Source organism: Phoxinus phoxinus, assembly GCF_949152265.1.
Source record: "Phoxinus phoxinus genome assembly, chromosome: 17".
In the NCBI taxonomy this organism is placed as follows: Eukaryota; Metazoa; Chordata; class Actinopteri; order Cypriniformes; family Leuciscidae; genus Phoxinus; species Phoxinus phoxinus.
The window spans coordinates 27,463,489-27,490,363 of NC_136892.1; the positions used below are offsets into that span (position 1 = coordinate 27,463,489).

Sequence of the window (26,875 nt, forward strand, 5' to 3'; positions counted from 1 at the left end):
AGCACACATCCATCCATTCATAGTTCACACACACACACACACACACACACACACACACACACACACACACACACACACACACACACACGCACGATGAAGAAAGACCTGCATGATAATATCAGTTGGTTTTGTAAAAGAATCCCACATTACTACTGCATGGTGAAACAAAATAAAAAAGCAGAAGTCCTCCACACTCTCTACACTTTTGTCACTTTTTTAATGCCACTAAAAATATATATTTGCCACTTCCTCCAGAACAACACGTGTCAAACACAACTATGTCTGCAACAGCAAAACTTTGACATGGTGCCTGTGAGTGTGTTAAGGCGGACACGTGTCTGAAAGGTATTTGCTCATAATTTCCCCCACAAGAATGACAACTATTCAGGTTGAAAGTGAGTGTGTTTGTGCGTGTGAGAGACAGAGAGAGGTGGGAGATACAGCAAACTCTAGAAAGATGTGGGTCAGCTTTCCATTAACCATAGCCACATGAAAAGTCTGGGGCTTTTGCTGTCGTACTGTTTTTGCACATGGGGTTATACTGAAATAATGTTATCATGACACTATCATGAATATGAACTTGTCTAAATTACCCATCTTTAAGGTCAGGTTTGGGATATATTTGGCTTTAGAGCTCCATCAAATGTTTAAAAGTCACATTATATGTGCAATCTATACCATAAATATAAATCCTGGACATTCAATACCCATCATATACGTGGTATCATCCTAAGGACAATTAATTTTTTCTCCATTACAGTGAATTCTGTCAATATTTCATGCAAAGAGTGTATATGGAATCTTAGGATCCAGCTTTTATATTTTATTTTCATGCATTTTTGTCTATTAAAATCTATTGTTATTAATTTTAAAAACAACATATTTATGTAAAAATAAGAAAAATTTGAAATATAAATATTCAACATGTATTATTTTATTATTATTATTAGTGGAGGTATTTTTACAATTATGCCTAAATAAAATATATAATATAACAATAAAATAAATATTTGACTAATTATTATTATGATTATTACTATTATTATGTATTAGGTAGCAGTGCTTGCATTATTGTCATATTTAAATAAAATAGCCTACATAATATAAAATAAAAATAATTATTGCATTTATTATTAATATTATTATTAGGTGGTGGTGATAGCATTGTCACATTTAATATAATATAAACATAATTAATTTATTATTATTGTTATCATCATCATTATTAAAATTACATATTGTAAAAAAAAAAATGACTGAACTGTTCATTTATATTATTGTGATAGAACTGTCACATTTAAAATAAAACAATGTAAAAAAAAATATTATTATTTTGATATAAAATGTTCACATTTAACATAAAATAAATAATGTAAAAATGAAATAATTATTGGACTACTTGTTATTGTTAAAAGACTGAATGACATTGCCCCCTCTGCAGGGTCTCATGCAGAAAGTGGTTTACTGCAGTCACAGATCACAGCCATGTGATGCGCGCGCGGGGTGTGACTCAAACTTGCGTGGCCCGTGACATTAGTGAGTCTGGAAACTGACCAAAGGGGCTTCGCAACATTTTTCAGCCCTGTAAATGTGTCAGGCACCGCTCTGGAGAGGTAAGTGGAACTCCTGCGTGACTTTTAACCCGATTAGTTAAAAACACGATGCTCGTGACGGTCGCGCGCCTCGCGATAATAAGAAGGGTTACAGTTGCACAACGTGTTCATGTAGAAGAGAAAGAGTGCACCAAATTATTATTGGGGGCATAATGTCGCTGTAAAGCAGTAAAAAAAAGAGAGAGAGAGACAATCTAAATGAACACAAGGCTGTTTCGTTCTTTTGGATTAAACTTACATGGAACGAGCAAATATTGCATATGCTTTAGTTCACGTCTACTGCTCTTGCGCGGAAAATAGATCTGTTTTGAAAGTTCATACATCTGTTTTTCTTCATGTTAGGGCCTAGTTCCGATCCTTCATACATTTCCAGGAGCAATGATGAGAATAAATAAACACAAAACAATCGTATCGCACTGTGAATGCTGTGTAAAGTGAAATTAGCAAGTATATAGGAAACATTGAAATGCTCCTCTAGTTTAACGGGAACACCCACCTTCACACTGTAACTTCGATTATACGTGCAAATATTACTTACAGCTCCGAATCAACACTTGCACGCGATCACGACTCATTTATGATGGCAATAAGTCGCTTTTAATGTTCAGTTATTTGTATGATGGTGTTGCATAGCGCTTGTTTTTTATAAGGAAAAGCTGCAGTTTTGACTCCGCCCACACACGCGGTTTGTTTGTATCCATTCACGTGTTTTTGGACACAAAGTAGCGTTTTTCTCCATTTTTATTAAGATGACTCATACAAAGATGGCAATTACAGGAGACTTGTTAAAAAAGAAAAGAAAAAAGAAAAAAAACTTTTTGCATTCTAGCAAATTACATATTTATGTAATAAAACCATGAAATATTTTTAAATAGGTAAATAAAACTGAGGCATTCAATTACTTGCTCTTACAATAAAAACAAAAAAGTTTTTTTCATATGTTTTTACTTGTAAAGAATGATCAATGATCATATATATTTTAAAAGGGGTATAAAGTAACTGGGTATTTGACCTTTTTTTCATAAGATTTTAGGATAAAATTGATACACAGCCAATTAACAATGTATCTGATGAACTATGGCTGTCACACTGCTGTCACTACTTACTTGACACATCCAGTTTTTGCAGTGTTTCCTGTTAGTGTCAAGATGTTTAGATTATACAAATGTATTAGTTAAGGTTGTATTGAATATGCATGTGATTAATGACTTCAAAAACGAACTGTACGTTTGTTTGTTTTCACCGAGGCGTAGAAGATCATTGCCAAACAAGTCAAACGTGTTGGTTTTAGTGACAGATCACCATGCAGTAGTAATGTGGGATTCTTTTACAAAACCAAAAGATATTATCATGCAGGTCTTTCTTCATCAGATGTGTGTGTGTGTGTGTGTGTGTGTGTGTGGTGTGTGTGTGTGTGTGGGTTTCTGTGCCTGTGTGTGTGTGTGTGGGTTTCTGTGCGTGCTCAGGGTTTTCTGGAAGTGAGATTGTGGATATGACGGGGGTTTTTGCATTTGAGACAGTGGAGTTGTTTGATCTGTAGCATTTGATCGAGCGGAAACACATGCGCGTGAGTCAGAAGAGTAAGCGGAAGATAGAAAGCTCAAACTCGCCCAGGTCACTTCCTCCAGACCACCACTAATCTTAAATCTGTGGTGTTATCCCTAATCCTAACAATGTAGGATGGTCTATCAATCAACAAATATCCAAAAAAAAAAAAAATCCTGTTCATTTTACTTTTTTTTAAAAAGCCCACAGTGATAACGCTTCAAGTGTTATAAAACTGTGTTTACCTGTATGAATCATATCCAGAGAGAAAAGTGACGCTCCTTAGATAATTATGTATAAAGGGTAGGAATAATACGCATAGGCTTCAGCCTACACCTTTTCCGGTTATTGTGTATATTATTTTTCTTTAATATGGAAAATTATCTGTGAGGACAGAAATATTTTTTTGTTGAATTGAATTGAAAGTATTACAAGATTCCATATTGGTGCCTGTATGTTTTACAACTTATAGATTTAATGAAAAAAAAAAACATGAGATTGTGTTGGTTGACAAAACACCATCAGGGTAACACACATGACATGACACTAAAATAATGCAATAAATATTAACTAAATTAAAACAGCTTCTCTAGCAAGAATAAATGTTGGATGAGTCTATTGGGAATTGATTGGATGGTTGTGGTTTGCTATTGGTGGATCTCATCGTGAGTGACAGGTTAACCCCGCCCTCACGCCAGTAAACACATCATCAGAGAAGAGATGCTGCAAGAGGGAGGGGAAGTTATTTTGATTAAAGATTATGACAATGATGTTTACGGATAAATAATTTAAAATAAATATGGCAATATTCCGTTAAAAATAAGAAATGTCCATTTTGTTTCATTGTGATTGTAACCAATTAACAGGTTGGTACTCTTTTTTGTATCTTTAAAAATCACACAAAAAAAAATGTTGTAAGTAAAAATATTGATCGTAAAAATATTGAGTATTGATCGTAGTGTAGTGGACAAAGTACACAACTTCCTTACTTAAGTAAAAGTACAGATACTACTGGTCAAATATTACTCCGTTACAAGTAAAAGTTGTAAAGACCGATTTTAACTTACCGGTAAGTAAAAGTACAGAAGTACTCTTTTTTTAAAAGTACTTAAGTATAAAAGTAAATGTCAATGCATTGTTTTATTATTGTTGCATTGTTGCTTGTAATACTTACAGTACCTTATGCCTCTGAATATTTGTCTGCTTACCCTCATATCAAGTCAAGTCATCTTCATTTATATAGCGCTTTTAACAATGTAGATTGTTTCAAAGCAGCTTTACAGAGATAAACGGATAATTTAAGTTAACAGGGATTGTTTTGGCTTTATAGCGGTTCTTGAATAATGTTATTTTTGTGATATCAATATCACATTTATTTCTAGAACACAGTTCCAGTCGTGGGATTGAATAAGTGTACTCAATAACGTCCACAATGGTTTCGGACACCCAAATGGCTGTTCCCAGTTTTTTGGCTTTTTTTAGTATGAATATGTTTGCCTTACTGTTATCTATAAGCTAGTGTGCTCTAAAACAATGACAAAATTCGCATTTAGAAGACCAAAACCAACGTTGAAAATTAAAATCAGGTTGATGTCAGAATCCAATGTCAGATTGACGTTAATCTCCAACGTTGGACAGACGTTGTATTGTGGTTGAAAATCGGGTTGACGTCAGAAACCAACATCAGTCGAGTTCTGACGTCAACCAGACTTTCATTTCCAACCAAAATGCGACCAACGCGACCAAAATCATCCCTGACGTTACTACTTTCTACTCAAGGACCTTGACAGAAATGTAGTGGAGTAAAAAGTACGATATTTGTCTTTCAAATGTAGTGAAGTTAAAGTAAAAAGTTTCCAGAAAAAATTATACTCAAGTAAAGTACAGATACTCAAAAAGTGTACTTAAGTACATACTCAAGTAAATGTACTTTGTTACTGTCCACCTCTAAACACTTTCTGATACAGTAAAGTCACAAAGACACAGTATACATCCTATACATTTCTGAAAGAGTATGTGTTGTAGTATACCATTTTAAACATAGCCATTGTGATGTAATTCCTGATTAGACAGAAGCTTGTCGGGTTTCTAAGTATTCTAGTGTTTCTAAGAAAAATGTGAATTACCTCTAACCCATCTAAAAATACAAACTGAAAGCACACTTGTGCAAATGTGGTGTGTGGTGTACATCCAGATTTGTGTGTGTGTGTGTGTGTGTGCGTGTGTGTGCGTGTGTGTGCGTGTGTGTGCGTGTGTGTGCGTGTGTGTGCGTGTGTGTGCGTGCGTGTGTGTGCGTGCGGTGTGTGTGCGGTGTGTGTGTGTGTGTGTGTGTGTGAAGAGTGGCACTGTTGCAGGCGGTAGGATAGATTTTTTCCTTTGCATTTTTCTTCACATGAATTGAAGGAAATGGTACAGGACCTCCGTCTCCTTCCCCTCCACACAATCTCTCTTTCATTGTTTTTCCCCCCTTCTATTTCATTGGCGCAGGAAATAACTTTAGTTTTTTTACTTCTTTGAACGAGAAAGATATGTGCTCCGTGTAGTGTGACTTATTTCAATAAATGATTAGCTATAGTTTTCAGCAATACTACTCAGTCACAAAGAGTTGACAGTGTGTTCTGTATTACTGTGCTGTGTCTTTTCAAACTAATTTGCAGCGGTTTTACCATTGTGAATGATTTGAAAAAAAGCCTGTCTGCTTCAAGGTTCAAATGCATTGAGTTGCTGCCATGTGAGATATGCAGAACCAGTCTGGCCATTCTTCTCTGACCTCTGGCATCAATAAGGCATTTTTGCCCACAGAACTGCTACTCGCTGGATATTTTCTCTTTCTCTGTCCATTCTCTGTAAATCCCAGTAGATCAGCAGTTTCTGAAATGCCCAGACCAGCCCGTCTGGCACCAACAACCATGAAACATTCACAGTCACTTTTCTTTGCCATTCTGATGCTCAGTTTGGACTTCAGCAGATCGTTCTGACCATGTCTACATGCATAAATGCATTGAGTTGCTGCCATGTGATTGGCTGATTAGATGTTTGTGTTTAACAGGCAGTTGAACAGGTGTACTCCATATACATACATGTATGTGACCCTGTACCACAAAACCAGTTACATGGGTCAATTTTTTGAAATTGAGATTTATACATCATCTGAAAGCTGAATAAATAAGCTTTCCATTGGTTCCCATATGGTTTGTTAGGATATGGCAATATTTGGCCGAGATACAACTATGAAAATCTGGAATCTGAGGTGGCAAAACATTGAAATATTGAGAAAATCGCCTTTAAAGTTGTCCATTTATGTTCGCGATTGTGCTGCATTCACTCACAAAAATAAATGTTTTTTATATTTACGAGATTTACAAAATATCTTCATGGAACATGATCTTTACTTAATATCCTAATGATTTTTGGCATTAAAGAAAAATCAATAATTTTGATAATATATACCGTATATATATATATACGCTCTCACACGCTTAAAATCGTGCTTCCTCATTCGTTAACATGCTTATTCTGCGAATTACTCTTTATTATGGCTTGTAGGCACAGAATATGTGACAAGCACCGCAATCCGTGTTTGTGTGCATTTGTGAATGTGGGTCAGTAGGTTTGTTTAAAATAAAACAGGACTTGTTTGTACATGTCATGTCGTACAATGTTGAAGAGAACATGTGCCCTGAAGACTACACACCCCCACGCAGAAAATCCTATGGCTCGTATGCAACGTATTATTTTTTCACTTTTCTCATGTTACACCAATCTGATACCTGGATCAGTACTGACACCAAAACTCTCCTTTTTTAACATATCAGTTATCAGGCAGATGAGGCTGGTCCAGTCTGTTAGGCATGACTGTTACTGTCAAGCTGAAGAAAAGATGCAATTGAATCTGGAATCAGAAACCCTGTCAGGATAAAAAAGGGGAAGGTGTATCTCTGCACATCTCTAGAAGTCAAACACTACATGCCTCAGTGTACACGTTAGACACTTTATTTCCACTTTTCGAATATCTTCTTATTTTTTTATTGAAAATAAATGCATTTCCAATCTGATATGTGAAGGGGGGGAAAGGTAGTAGATCGAGTTCGGCAAAAGCGGATTCAAACTCGGGTCGATTGGCGTCAAAACTTTCTGCCACACACGTTATTCCTACATTATTGTTAACAATCCAGCGTCTTCCGTTAGTGTAAATAGACAAGCCGGGCTATTTGCACTTAGTGTAAGTAGACACTCCGTTAAATAAAACAAATTTTCTTCATGTTTAAGTGGCACAATATGACAGTGTTCCTAGACTTTGTACTGACATCTGTTGGTGTGGATGCAGCAGGTCTGGCTGATCTATTAAATATACACAATATATTATTGATGGCATTGCTGGTTATATAAAAGTAAGCAAGAAACTTGTTCATTTAGTAAAACAAATTATTTTGTACTGCATTTTACTTGCAGTACACATTCTGAGTCTACTTATTTTTAATAACAGTTGGCTGTCTAATTGAAGGGAAAAAAACAAGACTATTCTGTTCAAATGTTTTGGGGTCAGCATGATTTTTTTTTTTTTTGAAAGAAATTAATAATTGAATGTTGCAAGGACGCATTAAATGTATCAAAATGGACAGTAAAGCCGTTTGTTATTTTATGTTATCAAAATTTCTTTTGAACTTTCTATTAATCAACTTTCTATTTATTTTGTGATAAAATAAATCATGGTTTCCGCAATAATATTAAGCAGTTTTCAACATTTATAATGATAAGAAATGATTCTTGAGCAGCAAATCAGCATATTAGACTTATTTCTGAAGGATCATGTGACACATGATGCTTAAAATTTAGCTTTGCATCACAGGCATAAATTACATTTTAAAATATAGTCAAATGGAAAACGGTTATTTTAAATTGTAATAATATTTTATTTCACTATATTCATGTGTTTATTTAATTTCTGATCAAATAAGTGAAGCTTTGGTGAGCATGAGATACTTCTTTCAAAATCATTTAAAAAAAAAAACTTCCTAACCCCAAACCTCTGAACTGTATATTGTGTAAATATATATATAAAAATGTCTGTTGAATGTCATCAAAAGTCTAATATGGCTCCGCTTATGTTTTTCCTTTACTGGGCTATAATTGTAATTGTAAATGTCTAAACATTTGAGTTTAGGTATCAGTCATCTCCACAGCACAAAATTAAGAAATCGTCCGTTTATAACCACAAAATTCCATACTTGGTGTTCAGGGTTTGGTCAAATCCCTTTAAGTATGAGCAGATGTAATAGTGATGCTTGTCTTAGCAAACTCCTCAAATTAGCATTAACCCACTGCTGTGAAGCACTGACAGCTGCTCGTCTGATCTCAGCCTTTGTTTGACTTTGAACGGTTCAAGATTGTTTTTCATCGTTACTGAAAAACTACAATTAAACAAAGCAGCCATCTGGAAAGGAAACAACCTGTTTGACAGAGCAGACTGCCTGTCTTTTGATTGACTCCATGTCCTTTGTGTTTGCCTGTAGGTCTGGAATGTCATTATGGAGCAGAACAGCCTTCAAGATCTGAATAAAAATTACACGGTGCCAGTACAGAACGACCAGGTTTGACCACACACACAGACACACACCGCCGGCTCAGGCCTGTGCTCACGTGGCATGCGCTGTTATACACTCGTCAACGGCAGACAGAAGTGTTTATGAATCATCAATCTGATAATTCTGACATATCACACTGCTATGACTCTCACTTACACTGTCTCTTTCTGTTCCTCTGTCTGTGGAACATAGAGAGGAACTTGCTATTACATCTTACATGTACATTTATGCATTTGGCAGATGCTTTTATGCAAAGCGACATACATTGGTACACATTTAATCAGTTCTTGATTCAAACCCATGGTCTTAGCGTTGCTAGCGTCATGCTCTACTGTTTGTGCTACAGGAAGACTGTGGATTTGGATATGAATACTATTCGGATCTGTCCAACTTCCTCATTGAGAAAATGATTGGCCGTGGTCAGTTCAGCGAGGTTTATAGAGCCACATGTCTACTGGACAACCGGCAAGTGGCACTAAAGAAAGTACAGGTGAACATTTATATGAATTTAAATAGCATTTTAGCATACTACTTTTTTTCTCTTTTCTTTTTTTTTTTGTATACTAAATCTTCTGTATGCATAATAGTATACTCGGATGATTTATTAAATTTGACAAAATGTGCAATCTATAACCTGTGAAAACTTAAACCTTATAATGCCAGTGTGACCGATGAACCAAGAATGAATTTTTTTATTTTTTTTTATTAGGCTACTATATTTAATCAGATGTTTATGCAAAATATCCCCAAGGAATCACCCAAAGTTATCAAAATTAGATTCAAATATAATATAATAACGTGAATAAATATAAAGAATATAAATATTAATAAATTAAATTAAATACGCAATGTGGTGAGTTCATGTGACCTAATGAATCAGCATGATTTTTAAAATCTGTTCCTCGACTCAAATTAATCACCAAAAGTTAAGAAACTTTAACACAAAATTGTATTAAAATGCAATGTGTGTATATGTATATATATATATATATATATATAAAATAATAATTATAAAGAATATCAATTATAAATATGTATAAATTAAATTAAACATGCAATGAAGTGGTAATGTGACTAATGAACCAAGCATGATTTGTATATTTGTTTTAATACACCATTTAATCACTTATAGTTTTTTTGTTGTTTTTTTGTACACGAAATTGGATTTTTTCTTAATTAATTTAAGGAAATATATAAAAATGTATGTCACATATTAAATAAAACATGCAATGTAAGTGAGGTCTTGTGACAGTGTGGCATTGTACTTTTATCTTTACATTGTGTGTTTCATTTAGTATGTTTAAAAAATAGCAGGCAGTAACCAGTATACTGTGCATTAACCAGTATACTGTGCATTAACCAGTATACTGTGCATTAACCAGTATACTGTGCATTAACCAGTATACTGTGCATTAACCAGTATATGCTAGCATCCCATTGCGACCACAGGCTTGATCTCCAAAATCCTGTACAAATAAACAATTTCAAGTGAACTTCTAAGAAATCTTGCTTTCATCTAGTAGTGAATCTGTTTTCAAAATGGATGAATGAACCGTGATTTAAGATGTTGACGGGTTTAACTATCTGTCAATCTGTCAACATCTTAAATCCCGGTTCATTCAATCATTTCTGAAAAGAGATTCCACAAGATTTCTCAGTAAACCCGTGCAGATTTAGCTGTGTGTTGTATTCAGATCCTGGTCTGGCTGTATATTGTAATATTATGATGTTTTCTCAGATCTTTGAAATGATGGATGCTAAAGCCCGGCAGGACTGCATTAAAGAGATCGACTTGTTAAGGGTTAGTACGTAGTGTGTGTTTTTGAACTTATGGATGTGTCTCTATATGTGACAGTTTGTGATATTTGATATTCATTCTGTAATTGCAGCAACTAAACCATCCAAATGTCATAAAGTATCTGGCCTCATTTATTGAAGACAACGAGCTGAATATAGTCCTGGAGTTAGCAGGCGCTGGTGACCTGTCCCAGATGATTAAGGTCGGTCTCACCTTGACACATTAAATGCCCAAATATTTTTTTTGCATCCTTGGGTTAAAGATTTAATGTACGTGTGTCCATGTTATTTTAAAGGGGTCCAATTGTGCTTTTTTACATATTCAACTTTTTTTAGTGTTGCTGTTTGAGCATGAAAAAGGTCTGCAAAGTTACAAAGCACAAAGTCACTCCAGCGGGAGTTATTCTCTATATCAGTTTCTGAACTCCCTGAAGCGCCTCCATTGTAGTCTTGAGTTTCTTACGGGAACAAACACGCCATATTTCTCATTGAAATGATTCTTAAGTTATACGCAAAAAATTTAATTGTGTTAGGCCCTGTACCAAATGGCACAATTTATGTGGACTTGTGGTCTTGTAAACTTACATTGGCTGTCATGTGCGTGTGTCTGTTAAGCCCACAAGACCGCGCACTTTTGCCGAGCCCGAAATGAAGCGCGCTTCACGGCAGACTTCTACCCGCATTACATCATGAAAGTGTGTGACTCGGAGGAAGATCACAAGGGCTTAGGGTTCCGTTCGGGACAGGGCCGGAGTAGTGTGTTGAATCTCGGGGTTGTGGTAAAGGGCGTGAGTCGCGTAACATTTCCAAAATCCTCGAAACGGTTGACCAATCACAACACACTAATCCAGCCAAACAGTCAAAGCACATAATCCAGCCAAACAGTCAAAGCACATTGAGCTCATCAGAAGGAAGGGCATGAACTAAGCAGAGCGTTACTGACAGATTGGGAAGAGGTGCTGCAAATATGTGGAAAATCATGTTTTTTGAACATTCAAGCATTAAAACCTATTCTAGTAGACCCCAAAAACTAAATTTAAAAAAGTCCATAATTGGTCCCCTTTAATACCATTGATACACTATTATGTTTTTTGTTCATATTTTTAAATATTACATTTTATTTCAGTTCTGTTATTTTTTTGTGTGTGTGTGTTTGACATTTGTATTAGTTTGTTAGTTTTTTTAATGTCTGTATTGTTTTTATTACATTTTAGTTTATTTAGAAGGGATGCACTGAAATGAAAATTCAGAAAACTGAAAATGCTTTTAAAAATCGTTTGTTTCTTATTTTACATTAGTTTTTTTTTTCATATGATTGAATTATTATTAGACTTTTTAATGAAATTCAATCATTTGAATGATGCTAAATTGAAAAAATCAAATCAAATAACCACACTTTTATTGAAAGTAGCTCTAAAATAGGACAGAAAATATCTTATTATTAAAAATCAATATAGGCTATTATTCTTTTTTAAATGTAGTGAAACGGGAGTGCTGAACACACTGAGCAGCGGGGCGATTTATATTTTCGGCCAAAAACCGGGAAAAGCCGATCATTTCCAGCAGACGAAATTTCAGTGTATCCCAATTATTCAGTACTTCAACTTCAATTTAGGCAACATTCATAATTTTTTTTTTTAAAGTTTATGCTTAATTTTACTTCAGTTAATGAAAATGTGAAAAAGCTTTAGTTAACGATAATAACCCTGGCATGTGTGTAGTATTTCATGAAGAAGCGGAGGTTGATTCCCGAGCGAACGATATGGAAGTATTTCGTGCAGCTCTGCGGCGCACTGGAACACATGCACTCCCGCAGAGTCATGCATCGAGGTAAACACACAAACTCGCTTTCTAAAAGAGACACGCATGGTTTCTTTCATTCATGTGCGCCTCGTCCTTTTGTACTCCTGTCAATGTTTGTGTTTCAGATATAAAACCAGCCAACGTCTTCATCACAGCTACTGGAGAGGTCAAACTCGGTGACCTTGGACTAGGCCGATACTTTAGCTCCAAAACCACTGCTGCACATTCTCTTGGTACCACTGACCATCCACACGAACACTCACATAAACACAGTCACACTGACTAAAATACAATATACTCCAAATACACAAATGTGCTTATTGTGTGTCTGTGTCGTTCCCCAGTTGGAACTCCATATTACATGTCTCCCGAGAGGATTCATGAGAACGGATACAACTTCAAATCAGACATCTGGTCCTTGGGCTGCTTGCTTTACGAGGTACACACACATCTGCATTCTATACACACATCTCTTATACTCAGCCAGGCTGCATTTATTTATTCATCAAAAATACAGTAACATCACCAATATTGTGAAATATTATCACAATTTAAAAGAACTGTTTTCTATTTTAATATATTGTAAAATGTACTTTATTCCTGTGATGCAAAGCTGATTTTTTTTTTTACTCCAGTCTTCAGTGTTTTGCTGATCAAGAAACATTTCTTATTATTATCATGTTGAAAAGAGTTTAATATTAGTGTGGAAAGATTTCTTCAGAATAAAAAATATTTTTTTAATATGGTAAATTTCTTTATTTTTACTTTTGATCAATTTAATGCATTCTTGCTGATTAAAAGTATTACTTCCTTTAAAAAAAACAATGTTTCGTGATGTGATTTCAATGGTCATGCCATGGGAGGACATCAGCTGATATTTTAACTGATATCTAAAACAGAAATTTCTTAATAAATAAATAGCTAAATATTTGTATATATGGACATCATGTATTTTCGGTGGATTGTTTGCATTGCGCTGTTATTTAAGTTAGTTTATAGTTTCCCAATAGAATCCAGTACAAGCTGTTGCATACTGTTGATTACCATAAAAAATCATGTTGTTTTGTCCCTTAATTTGAATAATTGAATAAAACATTGTGTTTTACACTAATGCACTTGTAATCATAGTCTATCTAGGGCAAGACATTGCACCAGATTAAATGTTGAAATGCACACTCTTTTATTCAAATTTCAACCACAGTGGTTAACATGAAACTAGTGTGATATTGATAGTCAAATAAAAAGCCTGGCAAGTTTCCAACAATACGAGCAGACACAAAGGGTCGTGATGATGTTTTGAGTGATATTTCTGTCTCTGTCAGATGGCAGCTCTGCACAGCCCTTTCTACAGCGACAAGATGAGCCTGCTCTCATTGTGCCAAAAGATCGAACAGTGTGATTACCCACCTCTCCCATCAGAGCACTACTCCCAGAAGGTATGACACACACACACACACACACACACACACACACATTTAGAACGTGTTTTTCCATTTCACTGCGCTACTTTTCCATTGTTTTTCAATGTAAACAGATGGATATCTTTAACCGCTGCTCTCGAGTCTGGCATTTTTCTGTAGCGTCTTGCGCATGACACAGCATTCTAAAAACATGACACAGCATTCTAAAAATATGACACAGCATTCTAAAAACATGACACAGCATTCTAAAAACATGACACAGCATTCTAAAAACATGACACAGCATTCTAAAAACATGACACAGCATTCTAAAAACATGACACAGCATTCTAAAAACATGACACAGCATTCTAAAAACATGACACAGCATTCTAAAAATATGACACAGCATTCTAAAAACATGACACAGCATTCTAAAAACATGACACAGCATTCTAAAAACATGACACAGCATTCTAAAAATATGACACAGCATTCTAAAAACATGACACAGCATTCTAAAAATATGACACATCATTCTAAAAACATGACACAGCATTCTAAAAACATGGCGCTCAAGTTCAAAATCACACGATGCCCAAATATTGGGTGAAATTTACATTTTTATTGTCACATCATTAGTGCTGAATGAAATAGTTGTAATAGGGCTAAGTCAATGCATTAAAACATACATAATAAAGTATTTAATGCTTAATTAAACGTTTTAACGGCATTTACAAACCGAGGTAAGCCAAAGTGCTTAATAGCAGAGATCAAACGTAGCTTCAGTTCTGGCAGGTCACGTTAGTCAAGCTCGCATCAGCTGATCCACGTCTACTATAGGAATAAGACGCCTATCACTGTATATACAGTAAGCTCCTTCAGTATTATCAGCAGCTATCGTGTTTCTCAGGAGCGCATTACCCTCCTTCCTCCCCAGCTCCTTCTCTCATCAGTCAGGATTTGGCATTCTGATTCCACTTGAATCAGACTAAAGTTCTCTAATTATGTTGTACATTAAAATTAATTAATGATATCTGCATACATTCATGTTGGTTCTGTTGTTACCCTAAGGGGGGTTATTGCTGCTCTTATCCATGCTAGGCTGCATGGATGTGCAGGGAGTTTCTCGCCCAGAACGGAACCATACCGCCAATCCAAACTGTATGCTAATTGTCAATCGTATTTGACGATAGTGGTCCTGACAGAAACAAAAAAGTATCTTCCCTCTGCACCAAGGCTGCATTTACTTGATCAAAAATATAGTAAAAACAGTAATATTGTGAAATATTATTACCATTTAAAGTCATTATTTTATATTTTAATATATTTTAAAATGTAATTATTTCCTGTGATCAAAGCTGAATTTTCAGCATAATTACTCCAGTCTTCATTGTCACATGATCCTTCAAAAATCACTCTAATTTGCCGATATTTATGTGGAAATCCTGATACATTTGTTTAGGATTCTTTTGAACATAAATGTTATGATGCCTGAAGATGCTGTTTAGGTAGTCAGCTCACTAGATTTTGTAACAGCTCATCTCAAGAATCATAGCATGAAGACACAGTCACTGGCTGCATCCGAAGTCACACACTCTCTTGACTAGATACTCATTCTGTTCTATATAGTATGAATCTGTGCAGTATGAATGTAATCTGGATGTACTACATTCGCTGTGTTTTATGTTATCATGTGACCTACCAGTGTCAGTAGCATCACGCCACTGCCATTCACCAATCCTCTCACATAGCCTCATGGGATAGTTAAGTGTCCGTTGGATGCGCACTTGAGAATCTTGCCGCAAGTAGTTGGTCATCATTTTTGCCTTTTATGAGTGCTGTAAATTCGGACATACTTCTCGTCACCTACTGTTTTTCAGCTACTATATAGTAAAGTATGCAGTTTCATATATGTGAACAACATGTCTTGTAAACTACGCCCTTGTGTGTGTTTCAGCTCAGAGATCTGGTCAGCATGTGTATCAACGCAGATCCCAACCAGCGGCCCGACATCAGCTTCGTCCTGCAGTTCGCCACACAGATGGAGAGGTGGACGGCCAGCACCTGAGACAAACACACACACACACACCTGCAGCCAGGAGAAACATTGCGCAAACCTGTGATCTCTGCTCTCTCAATCCAACTGATCGAGCTATAGAAATATCTAGAAATGAGTAAAGAGAGAATGCCAATAGTTTCAAGCTGAGCGTTTCTCTAGATTTGTATTGAAAGGAATGCCGATATATATTCTGTTGTGCCTTCGAATGATGTTTCGCAGTGCTGTATGCTGATTGGTTTGGAGAAAGTTGGTTAGGTCAGGTGACCCAGTGCCTCATGTTGATGTCAAAGCAAGGTGGTTCTATTTATACATACTTTTTTGCTGTAGGCCTATATTCATAACAACATATAAAGAGCCTTACAGTTGAGTTACTTATCGCTCTTTATGTTTCTGATACATACATACGCACACGAGTGTTAAGTGTTTTCCCAAGGAAACACTCGTTAGTGAGATCTTGTTCTCTGGTCAAATATCTACCATGTGAAAGTTGTTTCAAAGAGATGCTATTTTTAAGGAATTTTGAAAAAAATTCTTAATGTGTAATTAACAATAAAATTTTACTTTTGGCTTTGTGAGAGCATTGTTTTGAAGAACATCTGAAGTGTTTTGAACACTTTATTAAACACTAAATTAGGAACTAACAACTCAGATTATCTGAGGCCCCCTGGTGATAAGCAAATGTATTGTTAACTACTATCATTTATCAAAAAAACATAATACAAAAGGTGTTCACCTTTAGCTAATTAAAATGATAGCATGTTTTAATAAATCATGCAAATCAAACTTTTACTCAAGCAACAAGCACTTATTTGCATTTCAATAACCCCAAACTTAAGCTACTGTGTTTTGAGTGAATCTTTAAAACTCAAGACTATATTCACAATTTCTGGAGCATGCAGTATGTACAGTGCAGTTCAAACGTTCAGGGTCAGTATTTTTCTTTTTTTTTAATCAATACTTTTATTCAGCAAAGTCACATTAAATTGATCAAACGTGACAGTAGACGTTTATAATGTTACAAAAACTTTCTATGGAATAAAAGCTGAACTTTTTGTTCAACTAACGATGATGAAAAATGTATTGCTGTTTTAAAAAAACATTAGCACAACTGTTTTCAACATTGATAATAATAATAAATGTTTCTTAAGCAGCAAATGAACAATTTCTGAAGAATCATGTGACACTAGGTGAAGACTGGAGTAATGATGCTGAAAATTCAGCTTTGATCACAGGAATAAAATGTATTCAAATAGAAAACGGCTATTTTATAGTGTAATATTTCAAAATTTTACTGTATTTTTCATCAAATAAATGCAACCTTGGTCAGCAGACGAGACTTCTTTCAAAAGTATTTTTTTTAAAAATCTTACCTAAACATTTGACTCGTTATTTAATTAGACTGCCGTACTATGTAAACATGCAAAAATAAGGAGTTATCAGAAATAAATGATACCTCAATAAATTGGCGTGCTTTTTTAAGAAAACAATGGTACAGCAAGAGGCGCATAAAAACAACACAAACTTCAACTCACAACTTCTTTTATTGGAAATAATGAAAAATGACTAAACCACCACATGATAGTTGGGGGAACAAACAGATCAAAGCGTGGTGGATTGTGTCTCCTCAGGAGGTGTCCATGGTGTGCACACTTTCCTCTACCACCTCTAGGTTCAGAGGAGTCACAGCCTTCGTCAGAACCGCGGTAGTTCCATGCTTGTACCTGTAGCTTCCGGTTCTGTGAGGAGAACACACACAAAAACACAGGAATTAAAACAATTAAAGGTGCTGAGAAACTAAACCTAAACACACACCTCTAATCAGGACTGAAACACTGCACTGATCCAAAAGGAGAAATACACTTTGGTGAAAAAACAACAACATAATGATGTTAGCAGAGGATTGTAAAAGAAAGATCAGCAAACAGCTTGTCAGTGTGAACAACTCCACTACTTCAAACTCACACTTGGTTAGTCAAACACATGCAGGTTACAATTCCGTCTAGATGTGGGCAATTCGTTTTAACACACGGTTACTCACACAGGGCGTCCATCAAGCATATCCTCCCTTAAAATGGAACAGTGAAGCATGAGCCATTCATTTAGCAAGTTTTCTGATTAGCATCATGCACACATGTGGTGGATTTCATCAACAGACTGTTTAAGGGATAAGTTACCCAAAAAAGTTTGTTCCAAACTCATAAGACTTTCGTTCATCTTCGAAACACAAATAAATGTATGTCCCTCCATTGAAAGTCTAATCACATAGAAAGCTCATGCATAATAACCAATGAGGTTCATTCTCGTGTTACGCAGCATATTTGAGCTTCCGTGAGAACCAATGAGGTTTGTTCTCGCTCGGCACGCAAGTGCAGTTGAGCTGCTGGAAATGTTCACTGATCAATGTTTAAATGTGAATAAAATCCTAAATTAAATCTGTTCATCATATTAAGCAATCAAGTCTCTTCAGAAGATTTGGATTAAACCGCTCAATTCATGTGGATTTATTTTACAACCTCTTTATGCATGTACGTCTTGACTCTTCAGAGTTGTGTGAATAGACTTTCAAGGGAGGGACAGAAATCTCTGCGATTTCATTTCAAATGAATTACCTTCATTTGTGTTGGTTTTGGGATGACATTGGGAGTTATTAAATGAGAGAACTATCCCTTTATTCATACTGACCATTTGTGACTAGACCTAAAGTTGATGTTTTTGGACAACCTGTACAATATTTACAATAAGCTGATCAGATATCGACAATGGGATGCCCATTTTTTTTACTCATTTATAAAGGTATTTATGCTGGCCATTTATGTCAGTTTTTTTGCTTTGTTTTTTTAAACAGCACATATTTAAATGACACATGAATTAATTACACAGATTTCATCACTGCCTCCATGCTAGCAATTTGCATGCTGCTATGCAACAAGTGTAACTGCAATAGGTTTAGATGTGTGATGTTGGATGCTCACCTGACGCCCTTCTTGTTGGCCACGTCATGAGGTCTCAGGTAGTCCACCTGCCCCTTGGTGATCACACACAGGTCAATGTTGCTTCCTGAGCCCAGGTCATTAAAGATACCAGCCGCTATTGCATCCCGCACCAGAAGCTTGGCCTCATCCTCCTGATCGACACAACCACCATCATTAACACGATAGTGTTCTCACATGTGTTCACCAATTTACATGTGCTTCCCAGTCTTTCATGATTACTGGATAATCATATTGCGTTCACAATTTTTTTTTTTACAAATGATATTTCAAATTTCAAGTTTATTTCTATGAATTTTCCATAATTCTCTGAAATTGCCAGTTTTTCAATGACTTTAGGAACCCTGAATATACACACTATTGTCCAAAAAGTTTGAGGTTGGATGTATTTGAAAGAAACCTGGCATGCTCAACAATACATTGAAAATACATTAAAACCTATTTAAAATAACTGTTTTGAATATATTTGCAAATGTAATGTATTCCTGTTATGCGAAGCTGAATTTTCAGCATCATTACTCCAGTCTTAATATTTATTGTTTAATATTTTTGATGAAACCATGATACATAGAAAGTTCAAAAGAACCGCATCTTTTTAGTAACATTATAAATGTCTTAACTGTCACTTTGATCAATTTAAAGTGCCTTTTCTAGATAAAAGTATTATTTATTTATTTTTAAACTTAACTTGAACATTAGAGTACACCTCAATACAAAAAAGCAAAAAGACATGTAAATGCACACGAGAGAGGGTTACCTCCATGTTGGGCCTGTAGCGATCCTCAAACACTGCCATTGCTGCCAGAGATCCAGAACCTGATGAGACGAAAACATGCTGATGTTACAAATGAGAAAGTGAATCAAAAGAAGCATCTTCTGCATTAACAGATATTCACTGAAGGCTGCATGTCATGTTTTCATCGAAGTCACAACTTGCAGAGCCAGTCAGTCAGACATCTTTCATATCTTGGCACCAATCAAAGGCTTTTCAGAGACACAATATCTCCCCCTCTTGGTGGAAGAGGATGATAATTCATGCAAGAACTGTATTGTTCCGAATATAAGACGATTTTTTTCTCTCTTTGAAATACATCTGAAAAAAATGGGGTCTTCTATTCAGGGTCTATAAACTTTTACATGTAAATAATACACCCGCAACAATAGGGAGTGCCAAACACGTGTAAATACGAGTCAAACAATTCTCATTAAGCAGCCAAGAAATACTGTCAGAGTGTAATGTTAGAAGATAGCGAGCCCAAAAAGACTATGTGTGTCAAGTACGTAGCCGAAATAAGAAATGATGGGCCTCGCTGGTGGGTATGTTCAGCTGTTTGGAGATTTCCAGTGCCTTCAGCTGGATGACGGCTCTGGTTATGGGCAGCCCCTCATTTCTGTTTCGGCTACGTACTTGACACACTTGCCTGTCAGTGTCTTCGAAGCGGCCACTTTTAGGACAGCAGTAAGCTTTTCTTTTACTGTTAGCATTTTTAAGACTGTCTTTTTGGGCTCCTTGTTGCGCATGCTTTGATGCACTGTAATGGATTGGCGCTTGCCCACCAACTTCAGGGAGAAAAAACTCCTGTCTTTTTAACGCCATGTGATCGGCCTAAGGAAAAAACATTCATACCCCCCGTATCAGATAGGAAATGTGGATCAAACTCCTTTTTGACAACCCAGTATCCGTCACTGTACATAAAAAAGGTCATAAAGATCTACTAAATGAGAACTTCAGGTTTTTTGTATGGTAGCTATCAGTGATGCGCGGGTCAATGTATAAACAACCCGCACCCGACCGACGTTTTCAACTAACCCGCCCGCAACTCGGACCGCAAAAAAAAAGAAAAAAAATATTGTACCCGACCCGCTTCCATCCTGACCCGCGTTTTTTTTAAAGTAGCTAGTAAATGCTCATTTTAGTCATTGGGCCATAGACGGAGGAACTAGGGGTGCGCATTTTTCTGAATGCTGTATGATATCGCCTAGTGTTTGTAATAAAAGCTTGATTTAGGCTATTCATTTATTTCGTTTCATTTTCTTAACAATTAAGATGCTGCATGTGTTTATCCAGTCTAATCGAAGTGTGCGTCTCTCCCCCGACTTTCCCAACAAAAACCCCGCCCCCTCTCAGCAAATAGCTACATAAAACTGACATTACTGAGCTATATGCGTTTAAAAGTAGCCTATTAAAATGGCACAATGGCATTGCTCAGTTCAACGTGTTGGGAAATCGGGCATTTTGTCCCGCGTCAGCTTTTATTCAAAAGTTAATAACGCGCTTAACATTCAAAAAGTAAATAAGGATTTCCCACTGTCATCTCTGACTGAGCTCGTGCGTCATCTTCGCGCAGTTATTCAGCCAATAAAGTGTAGACCTATGAATTTCATAGAACATTGTGTCTAGTACTATATAAATTACAAAGGTTTAATTGGCATCTTTATTTCAAACGACCCGACCGACCGCGACCCGAATATCATTAAAAATATTTTTGGATGACTCGTAACCGCGGGTGACCGCAGGCACCCGCTCACTTTGGATCAACCCGCGCATCACTGGTAGCTATGCCATAAAATGTTTAAAAATGTAAACAATAAAATTATTTTCAAATAAACAGTTTTCCTTAAAAGACAAGATTTGGTGTGGTAAAGGTACACCTTGTAATGGGTTATGTTATAGACGGGTTACGGGGTATGTTAGTGTAACTCACCCATAGTGACATATGGCAGTTTGTCTGTTGATCCGTGTGGATAGATGCTGTACAAGTGTGGACCGTTGCAGTCAACCCCTCCGAGAACCAACGCAGCACCAATATAACCCTGATACCTACATATGTAAACACATGGAGACTGGTCATAAACACTAACGGTCAAACATTTAGAATATATATATATTTTTTTTTTTACAATTTCATGTATCCTTAACAAATAAAAGTATTAATTTCATAAAATAAAATAAAAATCCAAACATTTGAGTTGTAATGTATCATGGTTTCCACAAAAATGTTAAGCAGCACAACTGTTTTCAATATTCTAGAGCATAAAATCAGCATATTACAATGATTTCTGAAGGATCTTGAGAAATTATGCTAAAAATTCAGCTTTGCATCACAGAAATAAATTACATTTTAAAATATCCAAATAGAAAACATTTCTTTTAAATTGTAATATTTCACAATATTAAAAAAAATTCTGTATTTTTGACCAAATAATGCAGCTTTAGTCTGAGCGTAAGAGATTTCTTTAAAAACCTGAAAAAAACCTTAATTCAAATATTTTTGGTGGTAGCACATCATACAGCGCTGCGACGATTCATTACCTGAAGAGCATCTGTTTGAGCATGCGGTTAGCGGTGGCGACGCGCGGGACACGGCCGGTGGATAGAGCATGGAGCTCCAGATTAGAGGAGATGATCTGTGTGGTCATCTCAGTGTCTGCTGCGGTACCGGCTCCACAACAACTACACAACGAGAGAGAGAAAGAGAGGACTTCAGAACAATGTCATTTGGTATCAGGGATTGCAAATCACAAAGATGCGAGTTGTCTGTTATGATGTGTTTGTACTCACTAGATGTTGGGAGAGATGTAGTGAATTTTAGAGCAGTTCTTATCAGCGACAATCATTCCTTCAGTGGCACGAGTGTCCGCACCTAAAACAACACCATCCTGAGAGAGAGGGGGAGGATTTTAGTGAGGCAGTTTTTCCTGTATGTCACCGTTCTTGACAGATATGAGGAAGGATATGAAGTCAAACCCTCTATTTTATACAATTAAACTCCTCTACGCTCTTTAGCTTACCTTGTAAACAATGCCACAAATAGTGGTTCCGGTTTTACGAGCAGCAGGAGAGCTGAACCCCAGCTTAGCGATGTCTGCCTCCAGAAGGGCATTTCTAGAACAATAAAAACACATTGTTTTTTCCCAAACATCATTTTATTGTTTCAGCCTTTTATAATTAATCTCTGCTCCTATATGAGCTTACATAAGATGCTACATTAACATAATAAATGTAGAAAACCACTGGTTTGACCAGTCAGCACAGAGATGTATTACGGTTTTGAATCATACTGACAGCATGTCAATAACAGATTTATCCTCAAACCTCAGTTCTGCTGACGACTAGTGGACACTTTATACACTCTTATATCACCACTCATTTGTGGTTGATACACAACACAAATATTCAAATTTAAAAGAAATATCTAAATTAAACCAACTTAACAGAACGCAAATATGACATTAAAAACAACAATTGAAGGCTTCGTCTTAATGTTACAACAAAATGTTCGTCATACACTGTGTAGCTAATCAAAAACAGATCGCAATATGATTAAACGAATTAAAGTGCTTTTTTTATGAATAAAGTTCACGCTAATTCAGTTAAATTAATAATTTAGTGTGAACTTACTACATTTAACGTTACTATAAGAGCAGGGTCGAAACCCACCAATAACAAAATATCAACTATTTAAAAAAAACACTGTAACCTTAAAATACACAATTCTAAATGTTATACATAACGTGTAATGCCCTTTAATGTATATTTCATTAAACAAACCCGTTATTAAAATGAGTTTGAGTAAATTCTCCTGAGTCATTCACGCAGGCCGTGACTCAACCTATCGGTAAAATGCATTTAAAACCCACTCAAACTCTTTGTTATTTCACCTAATCGATAAAATAAAAAATACCCCACTCCACCGACTAAATTCCTCTTTATATAGAGGGATAAATCTCACCTCTTGCAGTTTTCGAAACTGAAACCTCCGGGATGATACTGACACACTGAGACGGTCGCCATGATTCTGCGGTCCCGCTTCCGGGAAGCGCGAGACTAGTTTCCCCTCTGTGTTACACGCTAGAGCTTCCGCGCTGTACGTCATTTCTATAGAATAAGCGCAGTGGGAACCTATAGATCAGGAACGTATACAATGTAACACTTGTTTCTGCCTCGTACGCTCCCGCCATATCATTCTAGAAACAGTCGACATTAAAAATAGTGTTAACAACTCATTATTAAACGTATATTTAATGTATATATGTCAGAAATAGAGGCGTTTGGGGATAGTTGACGTTGTCACAGTGAATATTTTTCAGGGTAGGTTCGTTAACTCATTCGTGAAAGTCTATGTCTAAGTCTGACTATGACAGCGTTACTGAGCCCTCACAATACAAACAATACACACACACACACACACAATATCTTCTCATTAAATCTTCTTGACAGTTTATATTAATATTATGTATTATATATATATATATATATATATATATATATATATATATATATATATATATATATATATTATAATAAATAAATACAGTTTATTATAATGAACAGGATGGAAATGACAAGCTTTGCTATTTCATATTCAAAATACGATTGTGGAAATAAAATAAAACAGGAAAAACTGATTACTGATTATCAAATGTTCACAAAATAACAAGCAATTTTCTTAATAAATTCAAGAAAGTTTTTATTTTATTTTATAAGCTTGTTCAGCACTCAAGGACATGCAAAAGAATAATACCAGCATCTGCAGATGTTGAGTTTAATATTTAATTAGACATGATGATAATAGCCTATTACAGGAATGACCCGCAGCAGGATTTAGGAGGATAAAACACTCAGGCCCGGTTTCACAAACAGGGTTTAGATTAAGCCAGGATTAGACCTTATAGTTCAATCAGTACATTTAGCTTTTATAAACATGCCTTAGAAGAAAGAAAGAAAAACATTACTGGTGTGAATCTTGGCAAAACAATGGCACTGACATTGTAAGATATGTCTGGGACTAGGCTTAAATGTGTTCTTCGGCTGAACACAAAAGAAGATATTTTGAAGTATGTCGGTGACTAAACAGCTGATGGGCCCCGTTGACTTCCAAATGGGGGAAAAATACTATGGAATTAAATGGGGCCCATCAGATGTTTGGTCACCGACATTCTTCAAAATATCTTCTTTTGTGTTCAGCAGAAGAAAGAAATTCATACAGGTTTAAAACAACTTGATGGCGAGTAAATGATGACAGAATTTTCATTTTTGAATGAACTATCCCTTTAAGCCTCGTCTGTGAATCCAGGCATCAGTGTTCAGTTTTGAATCTGGCCACTAGGAGGCAGTATGCACTCAGATCTTTCTCTTATTGCACCAATGGGAACAGGGTAAAGACTCAAAACTTTCCCATGCTCTATGGCCTGGTTTCACACTCACAGACAGGGTTTAGATTAAGCCATGATTAGACCTTAGTTCAATTTGGACATTTAAGTAGCTTTTATAAACATGCCTTTGAAATTTTTTTTTTGACTGATGTGAGACAATACAATGGTACTGATATATTTTAAGATATAGCCTATCAGTGCACGTTGCTTTCAGTTAAAACAGCTCAAACATGCTTTTTAGTTTGGGACTAGTTTAACCCTTTTCTGTGAAACCAGGGGTATATTTCCCTCATTACGCTGGAGATTTGATGCGGAAGTATTCATCCTGACCCCCCTGTAAGTAAGATAGCCTATTTAGTCTTTCCTTGAGCTATAAACTGCTAATATTCTCATCTAACTCTTTCCAGAAGACAAAATGCAGGCTTTATTAAAAAGGATTGATTTTGTAAATTGTCGTTACTGTATATGACTTGCTGCTCAATAATCATTTCTCCAGCCATTAGATGAGACTTCACCGAATCTTTAGAAACAGCACGAGCAAAAAAAAAAAAAACTTCCCCTCGATAGAGAATTGAATACAATAAAGATAAATAAGCACAAAAGACTCCATCAATCTAAACGCGCTCTTCTCATCCACTCGAAACTCTCAAATAGTCCAGCAAACTGCAGAGCCCGTATGCGTGTGTGTTTGTATTGAGCGTCTGCTAGAAAAGAAAGATGACAGCTTTCCTTTCATTAGTTTCTTTCGCCGCACATTCTCCTTTTTCAATTTCAATTCCGACTGAAAAGATACTTTGAATCATAATCATGTTTTGAATTTTTAGTCCCCTCAAAGAATGTATGCGAATGCGTGTGTTTGTGTGTCAGATCTGGTCAGTAAGGACATGCTTTTGCATGGTTGTCATGGAGACAGTATTCAGTGGGAGGATTTAGAGTTGGCGCTCTCGGCTCGCGCACACACAGGTGGAAGGTGTGCTATCTCGCGCTGAGTTTCCTCCCTAATATACAGACCTCTGTGCATAAATGAGTGAGCCATTCTACAATTGACGGTAGCCTACATTTCATGTCCATTGATCATATATACATAGTGTGTGTGTTCTTCAGAAAATTAATATTTGATCTATTAAGTCACCATGAAATGGGATTTTTATTGTTTTGTTTAAAACATGATTTGATGAGGGGAAATGCTGCATGCATTATTTTTGTGCAGCATTATTTTTTATTATAAGTGATTTTTCTGTGCACATCATAAAACAAACAAACAAACAAAAACAATCAATGTGCCCTCTCTTTAACTTGCAGTGACATCTCTTCTCTGATGTCGTGTTTTCTGGCGCGAGGGCGGGGCAACCGGTCACTCACATGAGATCCACCAATAGCAAACCACAACCATTCAATCAGGATATACGTCACAATAGGGAAGAAAAGACTATTACAACTTCTGTTTAATTTCCATACTGGAATAAATTTGTGCAAAACATTGACTGGAAGAAGGTCTGGCTCTTACCCAACTGATATTTGCTGACCAATAAAATTAGAGAAATATAATTTAAAATAATTCATAAGTTTTACCCGTCTAATGATCATATTGTTAAATTTTTTAAAAAAAGACATTGATGTAATTTGCACTTTCTGCTCTATGAGTATTGAAACAGTTACCCATTTGTTTTGGCACTGCCCTTTTGTCCAAAGTTTCTGGTTTGACATTTGTAATTTTATTGCAGAGAAAATTGAGAAAGATTTCAAGTTGTTTTGGAAGGATGTTCTTTTTGGCCTTTATGACCTCAACAGAACTAAGACTAGGCCTAATGAAACTTTCATTATTAATCTCATTATTCTCTTGGCAAAATTTTACATTCATAAATGTAAGTTTGCGCATTCCAAAACATCTTTTATCGCTTTTAACATTGAGGTCAAGCAATAT

The 26,875-nt window shown here is 35.9% G+C and overlaps 2 protein-coding genes across 3 annotated transcripts; one reads left to right on the forward strand and one right to left on the reverse strand.

Moving 5' to 3' along the window:
• Nucleotides 1-1,437: 1,437 nt before the first annotated feature.
• Nucleotides 1,438-16,377, forward strand: nek6 (NIMA-related kinase 6). Its single transcript, XM_079586131.1, has 10 exons — nucleotides 1,438-1,613; nucleotides 8,672-8,749; nucleotides 9,090-9,233; nucleotides 10,482-10,544; nucleotides 10,633-10,743; nucleotides 12,262-12,370; nucleotides 12,469-12,576; nucleotides 12,688-12,782; nucleotides 13,666-13,779; nucleotides 15,704-16,377. Exons 2-10 carry the CDS (start codon nucleotides 8,687-8,689, stop codon nucleotides 15,812-15,814), a joined length of 918 nt encoding a protein of 305 aa, XP_079442257.1. The 5' UTR covers nucleotides 1,438-1,613; nucleotides 8,672-8,686; the 3' UTR covers nucleotides 15,815-16,377.
• A 950-nt stretch (nucleotides 16,378-17,327) lies between these two features.
• On the reverse strand, nucleotides 17,328-23,988 carry psmb7 (proteasome 20S subunit beta 7). 2 transcript variants are annotated; one of them, XM_079586132.1, is made up of 9 exons: nucleotides 23,529-23,684; nucleotides 22,588-22,681; nucleotides 22,358-22,455; nucleotides 22,109-22,249; nucleotides 21,501-21,616; nucleotides 19,553-19,611; nucleotides 18,778-18,929; nucleotides 17,844-17,870; nucleotides 17,328-17,541 (listed from the first exon to the last, which is right to left on the reverse strand). In XM_079586132.1, exons 1-9 carry the CDS (start codon nucleotides 23,588-23,590, stop codon nucleotides 17,430-17,432), a joined length of 861 nt encoding a protein of 286 aa, XP_079442258.1. In that variant the 5' UTR covers nucleotides 23,591-23,684; the 3' UTR covers nucleotides 17,328-17,429. The 2 variants fall into 2 exon arrangements, with proteins under 2 accessions (XP_079442258.1, XP_079442259.1); XM_079586133.1 differs by lacking the exon at nucleotides 17,844-17,870 and having other exon boundaries at nucleotides 23,529-23,988.
• Between the last annotated feature and the right edge of the window lie 2,887 nt (nucleotides 23,989-26,875).